We start from the raw sequence: 25,466 nt of genomic DNA, 5'->3' as shown, positions 1-25,466 counted from the left end.
ACTATAACACTGTACACATACAGATCTGATAAAGTGTAGAAACGGAGTCCACTTCATAACACTATTGTTTCTTTACTTTAAAAGTTGCCCATATTGTAGTCTTTCAAGGAAGCTCTTAAATTTTCATTACTTACTAGATAATCACTTACCAAATATCTTCAATAGTTTGGTTTGATACTACTTCAAAAATTTATTACATTGGATAAATTTAATGTGAAGTTCCCAATCCCATGATTCACCATGCCTCCTGCTGATAGAGGACAAATCTTTGTTTTTAATTTATTTTATTATTCTTTATTACACAAGATGTCATATTGTATAATGGTTGCAGCTCCTTAGAAATGTTGTGTAAAAAATAACTTGCCATTTAAAAAGAGTGGCAGAGAGTTTATTGCCAGTTCTTCTCTTCCATTCTACGCCCTTGATTTGAGAACTGGCATTTAATGTAAAATTAGAAGCATTCAATGTATATTTCTTTTTTGACGTTCATAAGTGTACATTATGTTACCTACATAAATAAATTATTTTTGAACTTTTGATAAATTATACAACAGTTAACATAGCTTATGTTTTTAATTTCTGTACAGTTTACAGATAGTAGACAAGGTCTTAAAATAAGATATTGTGGATGTTTTACACAAATTTAACAGGTTTTAATCTCATTTATGTTTTTAAATACACTGTACTTGGTAATCTCTCTTAGAGTTTTGTTGGCATAGGGGTAATTCATTGTGTGGTCACAAGACACTAGACATACAAAACTGAAATTGTATAAATTCATATATTAAACATCAACATCACTGCTATCTTCACTGAATTCATTGGCTTCTGTTTCCTGTTCATCATCATCACCTTCTCCTAATGTCTCATCTTCTACTCCCTCTTCTAAGTACTCATCATCAAGTACATCACTCAAGTTATTGCTGAGACCACGAGCCATTTCTGAAATGTGAATTTAGGGTAATGGTAGTACTGCTATGCTATTGTTCCAAACATGATTCACTTGAAATATTCATTACTGGATAAAAATAAAATGATTTTAGAGAACCTAAACAGTTGGGAAGGGTGAAGGTTTGTTTATAAACAGTCTTTTTAATTTGGGTAAGTCATATACTAATATAAACATCAAATGATGTAGTTGTTTTACAGCTTCCAGTTTAATATAAATATTGGTCATATTTTAAACAAGCAATTAAAAAAAAATATGGCTTTTATTTGTGCCAACTGGGCACAAGGTACTTCGCCAGTGTCGTGTAGTGGAGAAGGCACAAAGGAGTAAGTAAGAGTAATTTAAAACAAAAATAGTTAAAGTTTGATTGTTAGTTTAAAGACCACACAATTATGAGTAATAACATGATTAAATAATACTTCCTATTTATGAATAACTTATATATATATATTACACTTTAATTTTATCACTTTCTATATATTTACATAAAAATCTACAATGTGGACTAAACACAAACAATTAACACTTAAAGGATGGGGGACTTTAGGGGCAAGAACGTCATAGAGAGGATAGATTAGTTTAGGATAGTTAAATAGTTAGATACAGTCCCTTCATCCAAGCCACACTCACCGATAGAGTTATCCCTTATTCCGGAGTTTGGCTAGATGAACAGGAGTGCAAGCATAGACACACGTGAGATTGTGGATGTACTTCATATTTTAGATAGAGAATCAATAATGGACAGACTGATATTTGTTTTGACAACTGTCAATTAGTGTATAATGACACGCGCGGTGGGTGAAACCTGCAGCCACTTGCATAATAAAATAAAGTTATTTTTATCTGTACGGTTTCTATTTTCTTATTTGCTTTCATTTCATATAATTTCGTTTGTTACTTTGTTTCTTCTATGCTAATTTCAATATAAGTTTTTAAGACCAACCAACAAAAAAAGTTTATTCTTCCTTCTACTGCCCAGCTTAATAACTTTTATTACGTGGTGCTCGCCTCACGGGCATCTATAATTGTAATAGGTACCACTGAATTGGCAGCAGAACTGCAGGCGTGCAGCAGATATGTATTACAATAGAAGCATTTTGTATACAACTAAGTAAACGTTTATGACATTTTTGTAAGTGCAAGGGTGTTATATGCATATTTTCGTAACAGTAAATAGGGCACAGCAGGGGATGGCCGATACTATTAGATAGATATTTTTTTCTCAACAACATAACAAAAAACAGCAACGTCTTATGTAAAAATTGTCAATGCAAATTATTCATTGGTTTTTATACATACTGTTGTTTAAGCTCTTCAGCGTTGCCATGGCAACTGGATTACCTACCTTACAGACTGTATAACATAGCTTTACTTACGTTCAACATAACATTCTAATGACTTCGGTACCATACTTTTTGCTTTATCCAGATTTTCTTCTGAGCATTCACCTTTATCTAAACCTGAAAAAAAAAACAAATACCATTAATAAAACATTTTTACCTTAATAGTGTTAGCCCTCGGAATATTCTTTATAGTTTCATGCTAAATATGATGAATCATTTAATATATAAAATACATTCAAATTAAACTGTTAATATTGTACTATTATAGATTCAATTATATGGTAAATAAACAAAAAATAAAAATTAAGCGGTGATTATTGCGAAACATGAAGATTGTATCAGATGAGAATGAAAACCCTAAAGTCCTTGATATATTATTGGATCTAGTCCTTAGGTAGGTTAAATTTAATTTTAAATATAATTATGTATTTAAACTTAAGGTATTTGCAAGTTATAGCTAAGGCACAGTAAGGTCTAGTACACACTTAAAATTAAATCTTACCAAATAATAAATCCATTCTTTTCAATATATCTATATCATCGTGAATCTGGAACCTTTTGTTAAATTTAAACAAATATTCTGTCCTGAAAAAAAAATTAACAAATTCAACAAGATATTGTTGTTCATTCATCACTCAAAGACATGTCAAAATCATTTTTCAAAGACATATTAGGCGTCATAATTTAACATATCTTAAAATTAAAAGTATTGATTGAAGTATTGATTCAATCACAACTTAATTAACATTACTTAAGGATAACAGTTTATTTATTATTTATATCTAAAAAATAAACAAGAAACTTACTTATCATTAGAGATACTACAGTCAATAAGTGCCTTATCACTTGTATTTACAACAATAAAAGGCAGATGTATCGCTGATGAAGGAGATGGTATAACACCTTTATTTTCTGCTTCCTTATTCCTTTCTATTAACGATTTAAATGATATATGCTGAAAAAAAATAACAATAACATGAAATAATAAATATGTTTTTCTTACGTCCAATATTGTTGAGATGGATAAAGCCAGAAATTAAAAAAATGGCCAGAAGCACAAATATAACTCCTGGCATTGTTCTGAATTACATGAACAAGATTTATGGTCTCTTATACTTATTTAGAGTATGAGTTTTAAAGTTTTTTTTGACTCAGCCAGCAAATATTCTACTTCCCAAAAGGAATAAGATTACTTGTAACTATTAAAATAATATGATTGAAAATTATCAAGCAATGCAATGTTACATTTGGCTTTATTTTTAAATTTCATAACCTTAAAATTAACATTACTACTTGCATACAGCATTTATTACTGAGAAGACTGACTAACCTGTAAAATCATTTCTTGTAACTGCTGTGTTTTCTTTCTAATTTGTTCCAATTTGGCTTGTTTCTCTTTTTCAAGGGCGGTACATTCCTGCAGTGAATTAGTTGGTAGACCTAACCACCTAATTTCCTTTTTGTCTTTTGATATAATATTCATGGCCATTAATACGTTTAAGGCGTCATAAACACGCCGCCGAATATTCTTTTGGTCATATTGCTGCAATGTAAATTTTCTCTGAATTACATTTTAACATAACAGTTTTCTATACCACCTTAAGTAAATCCCATTGATAACAAATTATTATTTGGGGGTGGCGCCGGGAGCCCATTGCACTCGTGGGCTTGCGGGGGGAGTCAGTTTCGCGCCCCGCTGTTAAGGGCTGTTCAAGTATTACGTAATCAGATATACTACAATATCCCCCTTCCTCCTCTTATTAGCAAAAGTAAGCAAATCTCTCAAGAATAATAGTACATTAACGTATTTTTTTTACTTATCCTTGAAAATGCGTTCGCTGTCAAGCATAGATGTGTGGGTAATATTTGTAAATAATTACTGTTGACGTAATCACCAAATCAAAAAACCCCCCTCTATAGTGTATAATACTTGAACAGCCCTTAATGATAATTAGTGAAAATAACCAATTAGTGATAATTGGTAATTTCACCTTTTCATCAAGTTATAGCTTCACTGACTTCAAATATCTGACTGCTAAGTTTTTCCTTATTATATTTATGTATTACAATGAAAATTATGGGATACCGAAAAGTTTCACTTTGATAACACTCAATTTTTATAAAGGAAACCAAAGAGCAACAACAAAGAACTGCCCTAGCCACTTAGAAGAGGCTGGCTTAGTAACAAAATATATACCATAAAATATTATATAATATGAAAAGGTTATGGACGACGTATGGCAATAAGGAACCCTTGCCCTGTAGCAGATGAGGAAGACATCATTAAACGGTGGCAAGAATTTTGAAAATCTCCTATATATAAGTCATGATCAGTCAGACAATTAACCACCAAACTACAAAGTTCAATAACAACCTTGCACAAACCACACTATATCTAATGGCCCGCAAGAATTACCAAATAAGAAGATTACCAACAGTAATCAAAGCTATCAAGGCGCGGATAGCAAGAAATCCTGTACGAAAATAGATGTTGATGGCTTTGCCTGTGGATGTCAGTAGAAAAACAATAAAAAAGGTTTTAAGTGAAGATCTTGGTCTACGAGCATACAAAAAAATGAGTAGGCACTTACTTATTTTTTATTTACTATTCTCGTCTAAAAAAAAAAAAAAAAAAAAAGTATTTTATTGAATCACAAACATTAACATACATGTAAAATTGAGGTAGCCCCAGTAAGTTAAATAATACTTGTGATGGAGCAACCTCGCAACTTCCCTTAAATTATAGATTACAATGTTTGGACCAAAACAACTGAAATATGACTTGACAAACTTAGTTACAAAATATATTATTTTTCTATTTATTTATTTTTGAATTAAAAACTAACTAAATTAAACAAATAATAACGCACGGTCTTTGCGTGCGTGCGTGTGAGTGCGTGCATGTGTGTTTTTGTGTGTGTGTGTGTTTGTGTGTGCGTGTGTGTGTGTGTGCGTGCGTGTGTGTGTGTGTGTGTTTATCTGATTCTCGTCAAAATTAATTCTGTTTCTTCATATGTGATAGTTTTCAACCACCCAATTACGGTATTCTTACAATTATATAATAACATCGGATATATATTTAATTTCTGATTCAGTTTATTATAGATGTAGGCAGCCTGTGTAGTATATTGACGTTGAGCAAAAACTGTGTGCACGCGTGGGGCGTATGCTACAATATCTTTACGTCTCTTCTTTAGTTTACCTGGACTAAATGGTAGTGTTTTGTGCATACGTAGGGTGATATGCAAAATGTATAATTTTCTAACGCTCAATAAACCACTATTTCTGTAAAGGTCATCGGTAGAGTATCTATATGGTTTGTAGTTCATTACTTTAATAAGGGCCCTTTGAGATCTCTCTAAATCTAAAAACTTAGTTTTAGTTGCTCCTCCCCATACGGGAATGCAGTATATTATAATAGATTGAGCCAGGGCTAGATAAACTTTATTAAGCAATGACGCGGGCATGACGTAGCGTAAGTTTTTAAATATCCAAATAAGTTTTCTAACCCGGGCCATAATTGTTTCGATGTGTAAGTGCCATGATAACCTTTGGTCCACTGTAACTCCAAGATATTTGGTAGAGTTGACACGTTCTATGGTCTGACAGCTACAATTCTGGGCAATCGGATCACCACACCTATGAATCCTAACTCCAAAGTCGTAACCCGGCTGAGATCTTTGATTCGCAGTAAAACATATAAAATTTGTTTTATTAACATTAAGTGAAAGTAAGTTGGTATTAAGCCAGCCAGCTACTTCAGCCAGACCTAGTTCAGCTGCGGATTTCACAGCCATCCAAGTCGCTCCCGTGTACACAATCGCGGTATCATCCGCGTATGAGTAGATCCGTCCGCCATTGCTCCGAATATTACAAAGGTCATTTATATATATCAGGAACAATGTCGGGCCAAGCACGCTTCCCTGCGGGACGCCATATTCCACGGTTTCTTCTTCACTTATCAAATTATTAATTTTAACTTGTTGTTTTCGACCTTGTAGATAACTTCTAAAAAGGGAGAGAGCTGTATCACGAATTCCTATGGCTTCCAGCCTGCGCAGAAGAATGGGAACGGAAACGGTATCAAATGCCTTTTTAAGGTCCAAGAATATTGTTACGCATTTAATACCTCTGTCTACATTATCAATTATGTCATTAGTAAGTGCAGTCACGGCATCTTGTGTAGACAGGCCCTTCCTAAATCCGTATTGTGTGTTGGATAAAATTTTGAATTTATTTAAGTAATTGACCAGTCTATTGTTCAGTAACTTTTCTAATATTTTAGAGATACATGGCAGTACGGATATAGGACGGTAGTTATTGACGTCGTTCAGGTCCCCACTCTTATGCACAGGCGTAATCAACGATCTCTTAAATACGGCTGGAAATATTCCTGTTTTGAAGCAGGAATTAGCCAGCTGGCTAATGAGCGGGACAATAAAGTCTCTGGACATTTTCAAAAACTTTGTGGGTATACCATCCCAACCAGGTGCGCTCCCAGAATCGAGACCCATGAGTATAGCATCCACCTCACGAGGACTAGTCTCAAGAAGAACAAACGAAGACACCCGAGAACAAATGTCTGTAGTTGTTGGGTTACCGAAGTTAAGTAAAATGTCCTCAGCTAAAGTTGACCCTATTTTAACAAAGAATTGGTTGATACGGTTTAGTGAGTCAAGCGGATTCGGAGTAATATTCAGTAGACATGTATTTGAGGATTTGGGGGTTTTAAATTGAGTTACTTCATTAATTTTTATCCAAAGCTGTTTAGGATTTTTAACTGAGTTAGCTATTTGAGTTTTATGAAATTGTCGTTTAAGTTTTTTAATTAAGTTTGAACAGAAGTTACGAAAGCGTCTAAATGTTATTTTTAAGATTACGTTAAAAGGATTTTTCTTTAGTTTAAGTTGCATTTTATTGCGAAGTTTAATACAGCGTAGGGCTCCTAGTGATATCCAAGGTTTAAGAATTCGCTTGCTATTAGAGATTGTCTTAGTTTTAGTGTTACAAAGTAATATGGTTTTTATTTCATGGATAAATTTATTAGCCAAGGTCTCCGGATCGTTGTAAATATTGAAAAATGACATGTCTGAGTTAAATAAGTCTTTACACGCGTTTTCAAAGTCAATAGAAGTTGAATACCTATGGCAGTTTCTAGTTACAGTTTTTTGTGCTAGGTTTAATACTACCATGGCATGGTCCGTGATAGTTGTAGTCAAGACAGCCACAAAAGCAGAGCTCTTAAGTTTATCGAATTTCAGAAAAACATGGTCGAGGCAGTTCGACTCTCTAGTAGGTAGACAGTGCCCGGGAAGCAGCCCATGTCCTGCCAGCATGTTTAAATAATTTAATCTATTGTGACGCTGTTGTAAGGATTCAGACTCTCTACCTATTAGGTTGATGTTTATATCCCCAGTTATTATAATATTTTTAGGTGTAGTAATAGTATCGAGATAACTATTTAGGGAAGTTATGAAATTATCTGCACAGGCGTGTGATGGGGAACGATATATACCTATAATAACGTATTCGGCGATAATTAGCTGTATAGCCGAGGCGTGCGAGAGTGAAACTTCTGTTACCCGACAGAGATGGTTGTTTTTTATGTATGCTACAACGCCATCATTTTGATTGAGCTGATTTGTAGTATGATATGAAGAGTAATTACGGAGGAGTGGTAAGCGTTTACTATTATTTAGTCTGCACTCTGTAAGGATCATTACATCCACATCATGATTCATTTGCTGTAAATTTACCTGAAGGTCGTCAAAATTACTGTAAATACTTCTAATATTTTGTGTCAAGACAGTGAAATTATTTTGCTCAACGTAGTTACTAAATTCTTCGATGTCAATTATTTTTGAGTTACTAATTTCTGTATTATCTAGTTCCCATAAGGTGTTTAAATGATTATCCATATTCAGTTACGCGTGCAGAATGGCGTAGCTTGCCCTTTACTCTATTGAATAATTGCATGTAAGTACCGTTGCAGGATAACGATGTTTTGAGAGTACATATAGTGCTATTGAGACAGTTAAACTTATTGTGTAAGAGTGTGTATGATTTTGTGTATGTGTGTTTAAGTGTGTATGTATGTCCGTAAAAAAGGGATTTTACACTGAATAATACTTTTAGATACCGTAGATTACAACTTTTTGAACTACTGTTACTTGGTTTATCAAAACAATGTAGGTTAATTATAAATGCTAAAACTTTAAGTATGAATAGACTAATAATTATTTTCTTAATACTAATACATGCACAAAAAATAAGCGATAAGAATAGTAAGAAATAAAAAGAAGTTTCACAGTATAGTCACGTTTCCTGTAGCAAAAGGTGTACCTGGGCTTCGCTGTTAATGAGGATAACCCGAGAATTTTCATCTTTCTTGACGAAGACTCGGCCATGTTTAGTCCAGCAGAATTTGTACTCTTTTGATTTTGTAAGGTCTCGGGCCAGGAAAAATAGTCGGGCTCCTTTTGATGTTAACTGTTCCGATATAAAGACAGGGGTTTCTTCATTTTTGGTAAATCCGAGATGTTTAGCCTGTATCTTTGTTTTATTTTTAATATTGTAGCTCTTGACTTTCAGAAGTAAATCCATTTTAAGAATCGATGAGGCTAGTTCGACAATTATGGGGGTGTTATTTACCCCAGACTTTCTACTCTGGATTCTGTAAATATCTTTTATGTCTTGCTGACTCATATTAAAATTTACAGATTTTGAGAGACACAATACCATATTAATTAAGTCGTCTCTATTTTCGTTTCAGGTTCTTTGGCACATTTTTAATTTCAATACATGTCTTCCGAGTTGTCCTTTGCAGATCCTCTATTTTATCTTCTAGGATATTAATATACTCCCTATCTTTCTTAGTCTGTACCTCTAGTGATTCTATCTTCTTCTGAAACTCTTCTTGTTGAGCAAACAAACGCGTGATTGATGTTTCTATGTTACTGTTAGTTAATTGCATTTCCTTGAGATTGTTATTAATTTCTCTAAGTTCTTGTTGCTGAGTCTTCGTAAATGACGCGAACAATTCTTTCATGTATAATTTAAATTGAGAAAAATCCGAAGGTTCAGCGGGTGAAGTATGCATTTCCTGTTCTCTTTCTACTCTGCACCTTTTATTGACCCTACTATTTCGCATGGAAATAAAATTCGGTGGTGTACTTTCAATACCTGCTTCATTTATGTTACTGTCAGATAACGACTTATTTAACTGTGTTGCGGACATTGTACCAGGGAATAATGCACAGCAAAGTAACCACTAATGCGTATCTTACAACGGGCCAATTAGTCACAAGGTAATTAGCGAAAGGGGTGTCGCTAATTAGGTAATTATCCAGTGGCGCTTGTGAAAGGTGGAGCTTAGCGGTGAGTGGTCGCCTTCAAGGTCACGTATGACCAATAGTTAATAATTAGGTGTGTTACCCGTACTTCTTGTTCGCTGCGCAGGCGCTGGTTTGTTGTCGCCGATCTCAGGTACCAGGGTGGCAGGATCGTTTCTCTGTCTACGTAGTCTTCACACGTTGGGTATCTTCACACGCCGGTTACCTCTTGTGATTTTATGCGCTCCTATTTTCTTCTTTGAATTTAGTGTTACCAAATTTATAATTTAATATTTAAATAAACTTTTACAAGGGGTCCACTACACGTCTACACCTATCGGCGGTCCGGGGGAAGAGGACTAAAAAAGCAAGTAAAAAAAAAAAAGTCTAAAAGCAATAAAGCTTAAGAGATCGCGGGTGTTGTTAAAGCGGTATGCTAAAAACCGACACAGTGATATTCCCTATAAAACAAAAAAGTTTTCGATATTGAAGAGAAGTAGAATAAACAGAATGATAGAGTGTACACCAAGAGTTCTGAATATGCTGGAAACAAAGTTCCGAGGGTGCGAACATGGACATCATCCATCATCAGTAATGATCTGCTTAAGTGTCCTATTACGAACCAACTGAGGTTTATTTTTGCGAAAAGGGGGTCAAAACCAGTGCAAAATAGTACCAATATTTTGGATCGGCTTGTGAAAGCCCTGCCCAGCACACCCCATAATTTTGGAGAGTCTGAAGTAATATTTAAAAAAAGCAGTCACTGAGACCGACACGAATATGGTGCGTGATGCGATAGACCTGTATTAAAAATAAGGGACGTCATTTAGAAATATTGTATGTTATCTCTATTGCTTAATTAATGTACATTAAATTGATATATCACTCATTAAAAAGTGATCAGTACTTTTGTTTTAATCATTATCTCCATTTATGACAGAACTTTGGGACCAAATAGGTAAATTGGTGTCTCCCAAGCAACGTACTAAAAGTGGTGGCAGCTACCCTCTTACAGTCTGGACCAGAGGTGGCTAAACAAAATACAATATCAGTTTTTAAGCTCTTCGAAATATGCCTGTATCAAAAAGTAATCTTTAATCTTCTTATTAAAGATCTATCGATCTTATCCGCAACCTCAATATACATTGAGATAGATGTCGTAATTACTAGCATATCTCAAACTTGCATGATAATCGAAATCTTAAAGGCTCTTTTTGTTACAGACTGCATGTACTTAAACACGTCAAAAATATTTTTGAAAATGTTGAGAGTTTCAGACATTTGGGATCACTGCATACTATTTGAAATATGATGGAAGACGAGTTCACGGCGAGAATAATTTCCGGAAACAAATGCTTATAGGCGTGCAACAAGGTTGGTTTGGGTTCCAAAATTTCTTAGCGTTGCGTGAAAAGTAACAATTTACCTCACTTTCGCCAGGCCCGTAGTTATGCCTGTGCGACGTGGACGACTACATACCATGTCCACGACGCACATGAAGCAAACAAGTTCTGAGATGGGTTTTGGGAAAGGAAACGATTGAAAATATCGAAACTGAATGAACCATGAAAATATAAGTCTAGATTCTGTAAAACGCAGAGAATGAGGCCTGCCCTGGTCACCTGGATCGAATGCCGGAGGCCACGGCATTAGTATCTATGACTCAGTGGATGCAACAGCAAAGCCAAGAGGGAATTCAGGAAACTCTTAGAAGATGGAAAGTTTACGAACTTAAAAAATTTCGCCAAGGATTGAGGATCAGTGTAGAATTATTGTGAACGAGGCCAATAAAGGGTTTAAGAAAATACATGAATTTCACCATAGTTCCCGAAGCCCAATATTATATTAAACGTATTTTTTTTGGAGCTACTATCTCAAACAAAAGGTGAGAAAAGTGCGAAATACGGAGGCGATGTGCAATGACCAGGACCGCAGTTGAGCATTTGGTGTGTTTGGAAAGACATACCAAATAACCTAAAGGCGAGACGTTGGCTTAATATAAGCCAAAGGCTCGTCTCGTTCGTTCGTTAGCTCGGCTTGTGTCTTTTCTAGTTTTCTATATGGCGCCGAAAGTTGGTCGCTAAAATTAGAAGACTGGCGAAAAATGCACTGGAAATGTGGTATAGACTCCTAAAACTACGGCTTTGTGGATCAATAATTCCATCCATCCCTCAAAAAACTTCAAATACTAAATGTGTTTAAATTTTTTTGACTTTCATCACTTGTATGGATATGGAAGATCTTTGGACATATCTTCGGGAAATGTCCGCGTGGCTGATCTCCAACGCAAGATTTAATTAGTGCATCAACTGGACTGTTGAGATGTGGAGTATAGACAAAATTATATGTAAGTACTATAGTGATGCATGCAGCATGCAGGACGAACGATGTAGACAAGCGACCACTAGGGTGGTCGGAAAAAAGGGCACCATTAAGAAGAAAGAATTTTACTTAGGTCTTTTATAGTATAAGTAAGCGAACTTATTTCGACTCGCTGATATAATATAAAAATATATATTATCGAATATTTAATGCATACTTGGCTATCTGAAGACCCATGTATTCCCGTAGCAAATTCAAGAACCAGCTCATCTGCCACTTCGTTGTATGAAGTAAATCCCTTATTCCTAACTTTTTCACAAACTTTCATTGAAAAATGCCTCAAACCCTTTCCAACTTTGTCAGCATGCTTGCGCCTTTTTGTCGTGCTGGAAAAATTAAGACATAGATATACAACAAAGTCATCTTTATTTTTAAATAGTCCTATTTCTAAGTCTTTATATAATATCTCGTACAAGATTGAAGATTTACGTTGCAGAAATAAAACTTGCAGAAAATAGTTTTTTTATGATTGACTAAATGTAAATTAAACTGCTACAGTGATTTAAAACAAATCACTGAAATTATGATTAACTCATGCGTAAACGCCCAAATTTTTTAGGGAATGTTTACTCATGATTATATATTAAGAAGGCACTTTGCTTAAGGGTAACATCAAGTCGAGATATGGTATGACTCCTGAATGTCAAAATTTTCTTGCCTAATCCGGACATAAGGATGATTTATATATTCAATGTAAATTTTCAGAATATCTATAGAAAGTTTGATAGTGATATTTTAAATTTCAAGGGGGATAATTGCTTTTCCTGTAACCTAAAGCTTTTTTGGTAGCATAAGAATAAATAGGTACTGCAATAAATCCATGTTTTATAAACAAATTTAAAAAAATGGATAATCCCACACAAGAAAATAGTTTACAATTAGTTCTCGAAATTAGCGAGTTCAACCCAACACACGACACGAGACATACATACATCTGTATGTGTTCTCGGATCTGTGGCTTCTGTTAGGAAGTAAAAAACTTAGTATGAACCTTTCTATGATTCAACTTATTTAACTTTTTTCGTTAAGTTAAGCGATTATCAACTAGACATAAATTTTTTTCATTGCACTGTTTTGATAAGATTTATACTTATACATTATTCAACTACCTTGGGAAGAAACTCGGCTGTTTCTATTATTAAAATTACAAAATACACTATAATATTTATGGTACGACACAATTGTCTCCTTGGTCTCATAATAAACAGACCCACCAAAAGAGCATTTTTTACGCTGGATTTTTGGTTAAAACAAAGTAGTTTTTTATACATAATTATATACTTACTATTCAGCAGGAGGATCGTTATCGGAGTCATGTCTTCTACGAGATGCATGAGACATATTGACAGTGAGTCTTTTCACCCTTTTACTTGCCAGATTTTGATTTAATTCAGTGGGCTCAAAGATTATTGAGTCTTTCAAATCCTGAAAATTAAAACGATCAATTAAAGTATTTGTAAAGTATGTAATGTTCACTGTACAAAAATATAACATTAAGGGAAAGTTAAAACAAAATAAGTCTTAATAAAGAAATTAGCAATCTTGGATGCAGGCCATTTTGATAAAAATGATAACCGCCGCTCATACACCTGCTACGCCGCGGACTAGTGGATGTGTTGCCGACCTTTCAGGAAATGGTACGCCCTTTTTTGAAGTTCTCTAACGTATCGGTTCGGAAATACCTGTACTGGCAGCTGGATCTACAAAAAGGTGGTGCGTGGCATAAAGTGCCTTAAAAACTGCTATGTTTTGGAACGCCAGGCATGGAGATGGAAGTTCGCATTCTGTCGAACGACGTCCGATGATAGAATTCACAAGATGATATACATATAAAGGTGTCCAAACAATTCTAGAGTAAATCCATAGATAAATGCGGTAGAAGATGCTGACGGAACCTACATCTCTACGTATAGTAAAATGATCAAGCCTGTAAACAGCAGGATCGTCGACGATTCGAGCCAGCCTGCGTTGGAAGCTATTAAATGCAAGGAGCTGGGGAGCTCTCGGTAGAGGTAAGAACAGTGCTCCACGTGGGGTCAGTCCCAAATTCAGATTTGCGCTTTATAAGTTGCAAAATATTATGACCTGTTTCTGAGCACACAAAGGATTTTGGAAGGAAGGAATTTATCCTAAACCTTCAAATAATGATGATACGACGAAGGGAGTAGGTACTTTTAGCGGTCATCGAGCGAACTTGTGTCTTCATTGGGTTGAATTAGACTAAATTAAATCGACCCCACTGCGAGACACCGTATAAAAGGGTCTTCAGACACAAGTTTGTTCCGACACTGCTCATCAACCCGCGAAATATTAGCACGGCCAGTATTGTAAGTGTTCCCAGAGCTATCATCTACGTAGCAATAAACGTTTCTTAACTGCAACATACATATCAGGAACCTTGATGGAAAAGTACACAACCTATGGGAACTCCAGCATTTAAGGGTTTTAACTTTTAAGTCGCAACAAGCACCGTCGAACACAACTAATGTTCCAATTGGCCAAAAACCTACGGATTCAAGTTTTACGGGTAGACTACCCGGAAGAAGCGCCTTGTGCCAAAACCCGGTCGAAGGATTTACTGCTACTACTACTTTAAACTGATTGCCAGTGCCTCCCCTTTCTGCCCATCGGTGTGTGAAGTGACTGGCAAAGTAAGTGATGGCTAAGTGGCGGTAGTAGGACGATTAAAAGCGTTCACTGTTTTAGGGACGGATGAATAGTCGGTCAACACAACCACAAGAGTATGAGTGCAGGGAAAGCACACATGCGCAGCAATTGGAGCAATACCATCTGATCCGTACGAATTATGAATATCGAGAGAGGAGGAGAAAAGGACTTGAAAAGGAGTCGGAATACGACATTATGATTAATTATGTGTATGGCGACGGTGCCGTAAAAGAAAACAGTGCGTTTTTGATTCCAACGTTGTCGTTCTGGAAATTGCGACCTGCAGAACAAGCCTGGTGAACGGCCGGAGACCAAAGTTGATAACGAAGAATTGTAATGGCTATTGTGGAAGTAGATCAATGGCTTATGTGTAAGTGATTGTGACAGGTAGTGGATATTAATTCACTACCTGTTAATACAGCTAGTGAATTAATACCCACTTGAAGCAAATTGGGAAGCTGAAAAACCTTGAATGATTTGTAAATTGACTCACGAATTGAATGCAGAAAAACGCGCGTTGACTGCCGTGTCTAGGGAAAATGGGCCGGCATAATAATGAAGGGATTTCATTATTATGCCGGTTGAGTAATGCAGCGCTCATCGCAGCCGAACCATTCAAATAGTGCCCCAAACGAAAATTGAGTACGAAAAAGTTATTTGTGATCGTTTGGTGGACTACTTGCCGGGTCGTTCACCATAACTTTCTTAAATCTGGCCAGGCTATTACGCCAGAAGTCTCAGCAACAGCAAACCATTATGGTACAGCTAGCTGCTAAACAACCAAGGTTGGTCAATAGGTAGCTCTAGGCTACGGCGGCTTCACGACAACGCTGGACTACTCTGCACAACTGACTGCTACCAAATTAGAGGAGCTACAATTGGAATGTTTAAACATTTTACGATAACCACCGTTCTCTGACAGATTATCCTTTTTATTTTCGAAATTTTGAACTTCTTGCAAGGTAAAAAATTAAACTCTGATGACATTTTCAGACACTGAAAATTCAGACAGAGTTGAATTTTCGAAAGACTTCATAAGTCGAAACCGTCATAGATTTCATTGATTCCCGTCCTAATGTTTTTTTCCTCCCATACAAAACGCCAATTTCATAAGTAAGGACATAATATTATACAAATTATAGCCCTTAGTATGTTGTCATATAGAGCAGAAATATTTTGCTTTGCGTGACAATGACGTCATCTTTGAAAATAGATTGCGTTCCGTTCTTAATTTAGACAATTCATTATATATTTAAAAAAATTACTTATTGGAAGAAAGCCATGCAGATGCAGATCTAAGTAACAATAGTCTATTTAGATACTTGAAAACTATTTATTTTAATATATATTAATCTTAATATAAATAATTAATGAAAAGTGAAACATCATTTATTGAAGGATATCTATCCTCTTTGACTTGTTGATTAATGCACATAGCAAAAAACCAAAGATCAAAGGTTAGATTCTTAGGAAATCCCATAATTTTAGGTAGTACCAGTAGTAAATAGAAAAAAATGAATTTGCAGATTTACACATGAACAACACAAGCTCAAATTAGGCAAAAGCATAAAGAAAAATATCAAAACTTATTAAAAGTATATTGATTTATGTATATAATATTTTTAACTACTTACTACCATTTAGGTAGTATGTACCTATATCTACACAATGTGTAATACATGTCTGTTGATTTTTCATAATAGCAGAATAGGTCTGGTGTGACATATCAATCAAACTTCATAGTAGAAAGCACAGGCTAGTCACTTTAAAAACATAATTTTTTAGCAAAATTTAACAAACTGCAGTGAGTTATGAATATTATCAATAAAATACAAGTTCTACTCACAGTTTCAGTTTCTTCTGTGGGCTCTAACTTTATGTTAACTTCTTTAAGGGGTGATGTAGTTTCTAAAAAAACAATCAGTATAAGCAAATCATGCCTGAGAAATGTGTGGTAGGAGCAATAATAGTTTTATATTTTCTAAGCATATTTACAGGCATTAAATCAAAATAAATAGGTGTGGATCAAATTATTTATTTCAGAAACATTCTAACAGCAATACAGGTACATTCTACAATTTAATTTATTTTTGAAAAAATAGTTAATGTTTTTAATAACAGAATCTCGACCTTTAAATAAATTTAAAATTAAATAAAAACAGATAAACAAATAAATTTCTCAAAATATTGAAATAAACATAAATTATATTATTTTTATTATTTTAACTTGGTATTTGGGTGTTACCTTGGGTAAACTTACTTGAAGATAATAATTGTGGATCAGTTGAAATAAACTGTGCTACTTGACTCTGCAAAAATAAAACAACATTAGTATACATATTATAACAGTATTTTTATTAGTAGGTTAATAGTAATTGTAAACATATGAACAGCACTTGTAGCCAGCTGTTTGTAACTAATAATTTCATGGCACTGGACTTGCTAAAATATGGAAAACTTACAGGAATCTAAATATTTTTTGTATGATGTAGTTTGTTTTTGACTATTTTTAGTAGTGTTAATAGGTAGTTATTTAAACTACATTATAACCAATTCATATATGAAAAACTTGCCTGTATACTCCCTTGTATTTGTGGGGCTTTAAAAACTTTTCCAGGGGTCTTTTTGAGTTTTAACTGAGCAAGTGGAATGTTAGAACTTGGCACCACCTTTACGATTTGACGTTTTCCTAAAAGTTACAGGGCTTAAGTTAAAAGTATAATATTTTTTTGCACGTTGTAAATGCTGGCGAATAATTAAACAATGTTTTCCGAGCACAGTATTTTAAATGTAGTTGATATTACTGAATTTTCAACGAAATTAAATGATTTAAAAGAATTGGCGGCACAATGCAAGGTATGGTAACGACTTCAATTAATACTTACCATTGGAGTCTTTAATAACGACATTAACTACACTACTACTGTGTGACATTCTTGTTTAAGGCAAGACATTTGAAATCGCACGTAACAATACCTAAATAATAATTAGGGCAGAAAAGCTTTACAAAAAATTAACTTGCGTGGTCAAAATGGCGACATTAAGAAATATATCGAAGGTCAGATTAAGCAAAAGCCAATGTTCTTGGAATAAAAAAAATACACTTATCCGATTAAAATAATTCACTAATTAATGCAATTTGAGAAAAAAGCTTAAAACAAATAGCTTAAAACATTTACTACTAGAAACACTTGGAACATAAATTATGACGACTTAACAGGTACCTATTGAGAATACAACTTGGTTGGCGCGCCGGCTGTTGAAATTTACCAGCTGATTGGATGACGCTGACCACAAAGTACAGATATTTTTAAATGCCACAGGTACAGAGCATTTGTTTACATATTTTTAAAAAACAAGCACTCACGCAGATTTATAAAGCTAATATTTCAATAAAATTATTAGTTAAGTTTTATTCAGTTTTTTTAGTTGGTGATCACGAATGAGTATATTTTTAATGGTGCATACGGTTCTTTTTTCTCCGTAATAATTGAATGACTTGTTTCTTTCATTAAGTTCGTGTATATATTCAGTTATTGTTTATGACAAAGGTGTAATGTAGAATTATTATAAGTACATATATAAGTACATACATAAGTACTAATAGTAGCCAAATAATCTCTAGCTATGACCAGCGGGCTATAGCCTATAACTAAATCAGTGTGAACGTTTGTCTACACGAACTGTCATGTTCATACAAATTTAGTTTTTGACTTTCTAGTTTCTACATAAACTACTGTTAAGGCATCTTGAGTAAGCCCTCAAGAGGTTGAGTAATAAGTATTAATAAGCTGTAAACTAGGCTGTTTACATAGTTAATATTTAAAGTTTGGTTCAATGTCTTTATTTATATTACTCATACGACTACCAATAATTCAACACTAAATATTTGATTTCCATGCAGATTAGTTTTTACATCTGTTGTAAACATTTTTATGATATTTAAAATTAAACAAAAAATATGTACTAATAAGATAAACTGTGGTTTGTTGTATTGTCAGTTCGCGACGTTGCCATGCCAACTGGCAACCGCTTTGTTCTGTGATGTTGTTTTTCTATTTCAGTTTTCAACCACTTCAAGTAGTTCAACTTTCAAACATTTTGCGATGGACAAGTTTTTCAGGCTACATTTATGAATTACTTTAGAGCTAAGAGTGTAACATATTTGTATACTTACTTTAGTGCTGCTATTATCAACAATGTTATTAACATCACTTTTTATCGTTCTATTCTGTAATCACAAAGCATCTTCTTTTAATTTAGAAGATATAAACTTGCCGTTGGAACATATGCCTTATTTCTTTAATTCATTTCCTACTTATGCTGAATCTTGTTCCAAGGACGTTAACTGTCTATATAAGTCATTACTTACTAAAAAGGCATGCTGGGGCTATGATACAAGCAATTGTATAGAAAATAATTCTTATCATGTGCGCCCTCATTGTCCTGGAGATCACAAAGGTTGGGTTAAAACGAAAGAAGCCCAGTATGAAACATTTTATACACAGGCAGATTTTGGTGAGATATATTAATAAATTGCAATGTTATCATTTATGTATAATAAATATGTACTCATTAATAAGTACTAGCTCTTTACTTTCACCAGCAATGTGAGAATGTTTAATATTTATTTATAAAAATATTATTTTTTACCATACAGGTTATATAAAAGAACAAATTGATGAGCTTATGGTAATGTGTGAAGCTTCTGTGCCCGATGATAGTTCTCTGGAATGCTCAAAGTATTTGAGGTAAGAAATAGTTGTTTATAGTTCAATATTGTATACAATCTTACCTTCATTCACAATTTTTTTTAATATAATCTCTCATAAAATATTGAAAGTTAATATATATAATGTTGTATTGATTTAAATTTGTTTCTCTGATTGTAATCACACATACAATTTACTCACAATATTATTTATTGCACAGATGTAGTGTATAGTATAAATCTTTCTTTCTTTTTATAGGTTCTGTAGAGGGAGGAATCTTATGCTTAACTTTACTGGACTTGTTGGTCGTGGAGATAATTTAAGATACAAAATGGATATCTTGGGTCCTAGACAAATTGGTAAGTATTTAAAATCTAATTTATATTACTGAATTTGTTTTTAGCTTCATATTTTAATGCTGCAAATTCATAGATATACTTTGATTCCAACACCATTATTACAGAAGGAACCCTGAACATAAGATTTTATTGTTTAAGGTGGTTATTGCAATTTTTACGCAGACAGGTTAATGAAGGAAGCAGAACACATGAGTGCTCTGCAGTCTTGGGGCCCTGAATTTGTTAATTTTGTGAAAACTCCAGAAAGGCCAATTACTGACGGGAAGTGTGATATTGTTATAGACAAACCAACTTATATAATGAAGTTGGATGCAAGTGAGTTTTGGAACACTACACATACATTTAACTGAAAAATATCTTTTATGTACATTATGAATACTTCAAATAATGAACAAATTGTAACCTGTAATGAATTGTCTTTCCTATGAGATATAAAATTAAACAAAAGAAGTCTTGAAAATTATAAATAAATTTTGACTATTTCAAAATTTTTGTTAAAAATTACAATGTGCATCAGGCTATCCTGGTAAAATATGTAAAGAGAAAAATTTATTTGTTTTAGCTGTGAACATGTATCATCACTTTTGTGATTTTTTTAATCTGTATGCATCTCTGCATGTGAACTCAACTCACCCATCAACATTCTCTAGAGATAATAACATTCTCATTTGGGAAACATTTACATATACATCTGCATTTAAAGATACATTCAAAGCATTCACAATTAATCCAATATGGGATTTGAAGAGATTCCGAGGCAAAGTTGCATGTTTTAAGAATGTTGTGTTTCCATTATTACCTCGCATGATTTTTGGACTGTATTATAATACACCTGTGGTAAGTTGTAGTACTAATTTATGTTACTTGCTTAAAAATATTTAAGTAATGAACAAACAAAGGTTTAATATTCATTTTAATATAGGTAATGTCAGAATAGATGTTTAAAAAACCCTAAAACTCTTATACAAATTGGTTTTAATTAAGATGCTTTGTTCAACTTATAGTTTTTTTTAATTAACATGAAATATATAAATTTATATGGTATTCATATTGAATGTTGATAATAAAAATTCCAATTAATTAAAAAAATATAAAATACTTTAATTTCACTATAAAAATATTTCATGATAAAACTAGTATAATAAATTACAGCATTTTAGAACACACAGTGTAATGTAACATTGATTTATTATGACAGTTTGTTGGCTTTTTTAATTCAGCTATGTACTCTTTACGTTTTTTAAATATATTTTAGATGTTAATTTATTAATGGTTTTAAATTTATATGAAACCAATAAATTTGGTTAATTGCCTTTTAGCTCAAGATTTGGTTTTATGACAAATTAAAATTAAAAAAAAAAGAAAATTAATTTTCAAATGGCTTTTTAGACATACTGTTGCATTTCTATACATCTTTATGTTACAGATATATGGCTGCGAAAGGAGCGGTTTATTCCACGCATTTTCAAAGCACATAATACATTCTTTAAAAATACCATTACATGTACGTACAAATGATAAAGTAAGAGTGACCTTACTATCAAGAGGGACGACTTACAGGAGTATTTTAAATGAAGAAGAGATAGTAAGAGAGTTAGTCAAAGTGAAAGGGTACCATGTGGAGAGAGTGGTGTACGACAGAAGTGTGCCATTTACAAAGCAATTAGAGATGACGCATAATACAGATGTGTTTATAGGAATGCATGGAGCAGGATTAACGCATTTATTGTTTCTGCCTGATTGGGCATCAGTTTTTGAAGTGTAAGATAATTGTTTTTGTCTATGATATAATGTCTATTATTTAGACCATAGTGCTTTGTTATTTATATATTCCTCTAGCATGTTCCACAATCTTTGTATCTTTCGATTTCATGTATACTTTTGGCAAAATATTTACCAAAATGACTCAGCATGCTATACAATTAATTCTTTAACTATATTTTTATTCTTGTTTTGATAGAAATATGTATTTGTATTACCAACGTTAAAACGATTTTTATAGACATATATTTTGCATAGAGTATCGATTATTAAAAAATATTCTTAATGGTTTTACTCAAACAAGCAAATTTACAATTTTAATTATACAAATCAATTTCAGTAAGTTTCCATCAAAATTTACTTTATTTATCTAGATGTGTGTTTTCTTTTTTTTCTGTTTCTATAATGTATAAAATGAAAATTTTAGCTCAACTGTGGCCATGTCCGCATGCACATTTGGCACCATCAGTCATACATACATAGGTATCACAGAGGTTTTTGTAAAATCTCATTATTATGACGATTGTTAAATGCATAGAACACATTTTATCTATATGAACGCCCCTTTAATAAATATGTATGCTTTGAGTGAGTTGTCCTCAAAAAACCTAGCAATTGCATAATCAGGAAGATGGTCTACAACCATATTTTTGGTGTTTTGATAGTACCATCAAAATATTAAACTTTAGCCTGCATCTACCGAGGGAGGCACGGCTGTGGGTGCCTGCATGTTGCACCACGATGTATTTAAGAAATTGATACGGCTATCAACCTATAGCCAGTAGTTACAGATCACTGCCGTGTGATGCTTCCAAGGGCAAGGTGATTTAAATTCTTAAAGGCAAGGTAAGGTGCCTTTATAATGTGGGAATTTTCTGATCATAAGTTTTGACAACAATTATAAATATCTTCTACTAATTACTGTTATAATTATTATGTCATTTTCATGCCTATTTTAATATGGTTGATCGTACATCTTATAAGGAATCCATCTGAATCTACCACTTTCATTGCGAATAAAAGATTTATCTATTTATTTAATTTGACGTTTGGTTTTTCAATTTCAGTTATAATTGCGAGGATCCAAACTGTTATTCCGATTTGGCAAGACTTCGTGGACTCAAATATGTGACGTGGACGGATAAAAATAAATTAGTACAACAAGACGAAGTAAGTTGTGATTAATAGCGATTCCCTTTATTGCTGTGTGATCACGCACACATACTTAAAATTGTTGAGATTTTGCAATGACAATATATTCAGGTTATACCCAGGTCCTAGACAAAAGCAGTGGCCTAGTGGCAACACTGTGCGATTCCTCCCTGTGGTCGTAATTGTGATCCTCGGAGGGAACTAATGGACTTTCTATGAGCGCATCTAAGAGTTAGAAGGAAAGCATCGTGAGGAAATTGGCATGTGTCAAATCCAAAATTAGACGTCATTTTGTCAGACAAAACTACTTGTCTCTGAAATAATAATGACGAAACGGGTGCAATCTGTGGCCCAGGCCATGTAGGCTTGTAGCTCCACTGGATTATTATTACTATATCTAGGGAATTTATAAATTTGATGTGAAACATCTATAGTGTCGTAAAAACAATTTCTGGAATAAAATAGTAATACAGTCAAAATCTGTTATAACGCCAACGAAGGGACTACTCATATTTGGTCGTAAAAACCCATAGTCGTAACAGCCGATGACGTTGTTATTAAGTACCAAAAACAATAGAATTCAGCCGCGACCTTTGATCTCGATCAATATAATAAGTTGTCCTTCCTCGTTCCTACCTACAAAACTCGTAGTCGTGCTTTGTTTCACGTTCTTCAAATCAATACTAATTATGCTAAAAACTCAGTTTTGTATCGCGCTGCCCGGACATACAATGACCACTATTTGGGCCTTGACTTGTTTAGGTTATCGCGGAATGTTGTTAAAAAATGTATTAAGAATATACATAGCGCAAAATCATCTACATCATAAGCACACCCCACATACACACCATCACGTACACACCCACACTTTACATCATCACACAACACAACTAATTTAGGCTTAGTTAAATAAATTAAATCCGACAGACGTTGTCCTGTCTACACGTCTTTAATTTCAAAATTTCAATTTTTAATAAGCCATTTTGATGAAAATTATTATTCAAATGTTATGACAATATCTAACGATCCAGCACATGGTCACACACGATATAACACAATGATAACAAAACTTTTTTTAAATTTCGGGACAGACTAAAATTAAAATTCGAATATTATTTAAAATTTGACACTGCGATGGTAGCGCCGTCTGTCGGATCCAATGTAAAACATTCCAAAATCAACAACAACTAATAAATTGAAAATTAATTAAAAAAACATTGTCCAGCGGACAAAATTGTGAATCTAAACCATTCCCAGATCCCCTTGAACACACAAAAAATTTCGTCTAAATCGGTCCAGTCGTTTAGGAGGAGTTCAGTCACATACACACGCACACAAGAAATATATATATTAAGATGTATTCCATCTTTGGCTATATTCTCAGTATATTTGTTTGTAATTATATAAAATTTATGTTAGCTGTAGGAGTACTAAATAAATAAATAAACAATACCAATACTTAACGATGTCGTAAACAGTTTTGACTGTATTTAATTTTTCATAATTAATTTTTATTTTATAGAACAGGGGACAAACGTGCAGGAGGCTCACCTGATGTTAAGTGATACCGCCGCCCATAGACACTCAATGGCTAGAGAGTGCGTTGCCGGCCTTTTTGTTTTTGTCAAAATCAATTATGCTCGCCATATTACTTGTTCTAAATAACTGCATTTTTTTTTCAGGGACACGGCCCAGGCGGTGCGTCTCATGCGAAATTCACGAATTATTCGTTTGATGTGAAAGAATTTCTGAGATTGGTGGAAATATGCGCGTCGTACGTGCGAGAACGAGACGATTTCAAGAATTTTATTCACGCATCGGTTGCTCGCGATGAATTATAGAAGTTGTGTATTTGCCTTTTTGAACGTCTTACGCTTATGAAACTGAGAAATCTTCTGGATTTCATAGATTTGCACTTTATGCTGATATGAATATATATGAAAATAATAATATTATTTCATTTACACTTGAAATGAAATAATATTATTATCAAAGCGGTCTTTATCGTGAATACATAATACAGAGAGCTTAATGATCTTAAATATATATATATATATATATATATTCAATGTATTGATTACGACAATGTATTAATTTTGTAATGAAAATGTAAAATTGAACTTTCTGCAAAGCAAATTGTACTTTATACCTTGCATACAAATGTTTTCACGATTTTTTGATATTTCTCGCAAATACTTGTCTTAGTACTTTAATCAATTGACATAAAGTCGATTATGCATTGTTTAAATAATTGTAATTCTAGAAAAATGTGTTAGCATAATAACCTTAACATGTTTAATATAATTATTGCTTCCTAACTCCTAACACGGCGGGTACGTCTTAGTTGATAAAATCCAGTGTACTCGTACCAATACAAAAAAATAAAATAAATATTTTGACATACCGTGTAGTTTATGCGGACGTTCTAAATATTTTACTTTACTGAATCTCTTCATTTTTTGATCTGGGGGTTTGGATAAGAACTCATGGTGCGTAGAATTCGTTTATTCCTGCTCAAGTTGCATCATATTGATTACGGTCTTTACGGTCTAAATTTGATTATTGTCTGTCACCGCCAATCTGGGGCTACTCCAAAACACACTCATTCTCGAAGAAAGAACACAAAAACAACAGACACACAGAACACAGTATACCTGCAGTGGACACAACTCTTGTAACCACAGCAATTATTTTGAGTTAGGCCCTTGATAATTCTGTGCTCCCGTGTACCGATATAGTCACCGGCCGACATTTTTAATCCAATGTATGACAATGCACGCCCGCTGTTAGGCCTCCCTGACCATAGACAT

The 25,466-nt window shown here is 33.7% G+C and overlaps 2 protein-coding genes across 8 annotated transcripts; one reads left to right on the top strand and one right to left on the bottom strand.

Annotated features, from left to right (window-relative positions):
* Positions 1 to 554: 554 nt before the first annotated feature.
* LOC110998654 (transcription factor Dp-1) lies at positions 555 to 17,949 on the bottom strand. Of its 5 annotated transcripts, none has more exons than XM_022267392.2 (11): positions 17,558 to 17,949; positions 17,246 to 17,361; positions 16,918 to 16,981; positions 16,519 to 16,580; positions 13,291 to 13,430; positions 12,163 to 12,331; positions 3,623 to 3,820; positions 3,099 to 3,247; positions 2,795 to 2,877; positions 2,326 to 2,409; positions 555 to 942 (listed from the first exon to the last, which is right to left on the bottom strand). In XM_022267392.2, the coding sequence occupies exons 1-11, from the start codon at positions 17,604 to 17,606 to the stop codon at positions 785 to 787; spliced, it is 1,272 nt and encodes a 423-aa protein (XP_022123084.2). In that variant the 5' UTR covers positions 17,607 to 17,949; the 3' UTR covers positions 555 to 784. The 5 variants fall into 5 exon arrangements, with proteins under 5 accessions (XP_022123084.2, XP_022123082.2, XP_022123083.2 ...); XM_022267390.2 differs by having other exon boundaries at positions 3,623 to 3,835; positions 17,558 to 17,948; XM_022267391.2 differs by having other exon boundaries at positions 3,623 to 3,835; positions 16,933 to 16,981; positions 17,558 to 17,948.
* Positions 17,950 to 18,644: 695 nt separating this feature from the next.
* Positions 18,645 to 25,103, top strand: LOC110998674 (EGF domain-specific O-linked N-acetylglucosamine transferase). Of its 3 annotated transcripts, XM_022267428.2 has the most exons (8): positions 18,648 to 19,190; positions 19,333 to 19,423; positions 19,643 to 19,743; positions 19,882 to 20,058; positions 20,306 to 20,580; positions 21,170 to 21,504; positions 22,572 to 22,674; positions 24,339 to 25,103. In XM_022267428.2, exons 1-8 carry the CDS (start codon positions 18,872 to 18,874, stop codon positions 24,495 to 24,497), a joined length of 1,560 nt encoding a protein of 519 aa, XP_022123120.2. In that variant the 5' UTR covers positions 18,648 to 18,871; the 3' UTR covers positions 24,498 to 25,103. The 3 variants fall into 3 exon arrangements, with proteins under 3 accessions (XP_045487670.1, XP_022123120.2, XP_045487669.1); XM_045631713.1 differs by lacking the exon at positions 19,333 to 19,423 and having other exon boundaries at positions 19,080 to 19,190; XM_045631714.1 differs by lacking the exons at positions 20,306 to 20,580; positions 22,572 to 22,674; positions 24,339 to 25,103 and having other exon boundaries at positions 18,645 to 19,190; positions 21,170 to 21,306.
* The last annotated feature ends 363 nt before the right edge of the window (positions 25,104 to 25,466 follow it).

Source organism: Pieris rapae, chromosome 16 (assembly GCF_905147795.1).
Source record: "Pieris rapae chromosome 16, ilPieRapa1.1, whole genome shotgun sequence".
Classification (NCBI taxonomy): Eukaryota; Metazoa; Arthropoda; class Insecta; order Lepidoptera; family Pieridae; genus Pieris; species Pieris rapae.
This window is presented reverse-complemented; position numbering and strand designations above follow the sequence as displayed.

Excerpts from the sequence above, each read along its gene's own strand:
- LOC110998674 (XM_022267428.2), top strand. The coding sequence starts at position 18,872 with ATGTTATTAACATCACTTTTTATCGTTCTATTCTGTAATCACAAAGCA. Across the intron at positions 19,744-19,881 it reads CTTGGGTCCTAGACAAATTG|GTGGTTATTGCAATTTTTAC; the intron begins GTAAGTATTTAA and ends TTATTGTTTAAG. Across the intron at positions 20,059-20,305 it reads TATAATGAAGTTGGATGCAA|CTGTGAACATGTATCATCAC; the intron begins GTGAGTTTTGGA and ends TATTTGTTTTAG.
- LOC110998654 (XM_022267390.2), bottom strand. The coding sequence starts at position 17,606 with ATGTCACACAGTAGTAGTGTAGTTAATGTCGTTATTAAAGACTCCAAT. Across the intron at positions 17,362-17,557 it reads CGTTATTAAAGACTCCAATG|GAAAACGTCAAATCGTAAAG; the intron begins GTAAGTATTAAT and ends TGTAACTTTTAG. Across the intron at positions 2,878-3,098 it reads TGTAGTATCTCTAATGATAA|GACAGAATATTTGTTTAAAT; the intron begins GTAAGTTTCTTG and ends TTTTTTTTTCAG.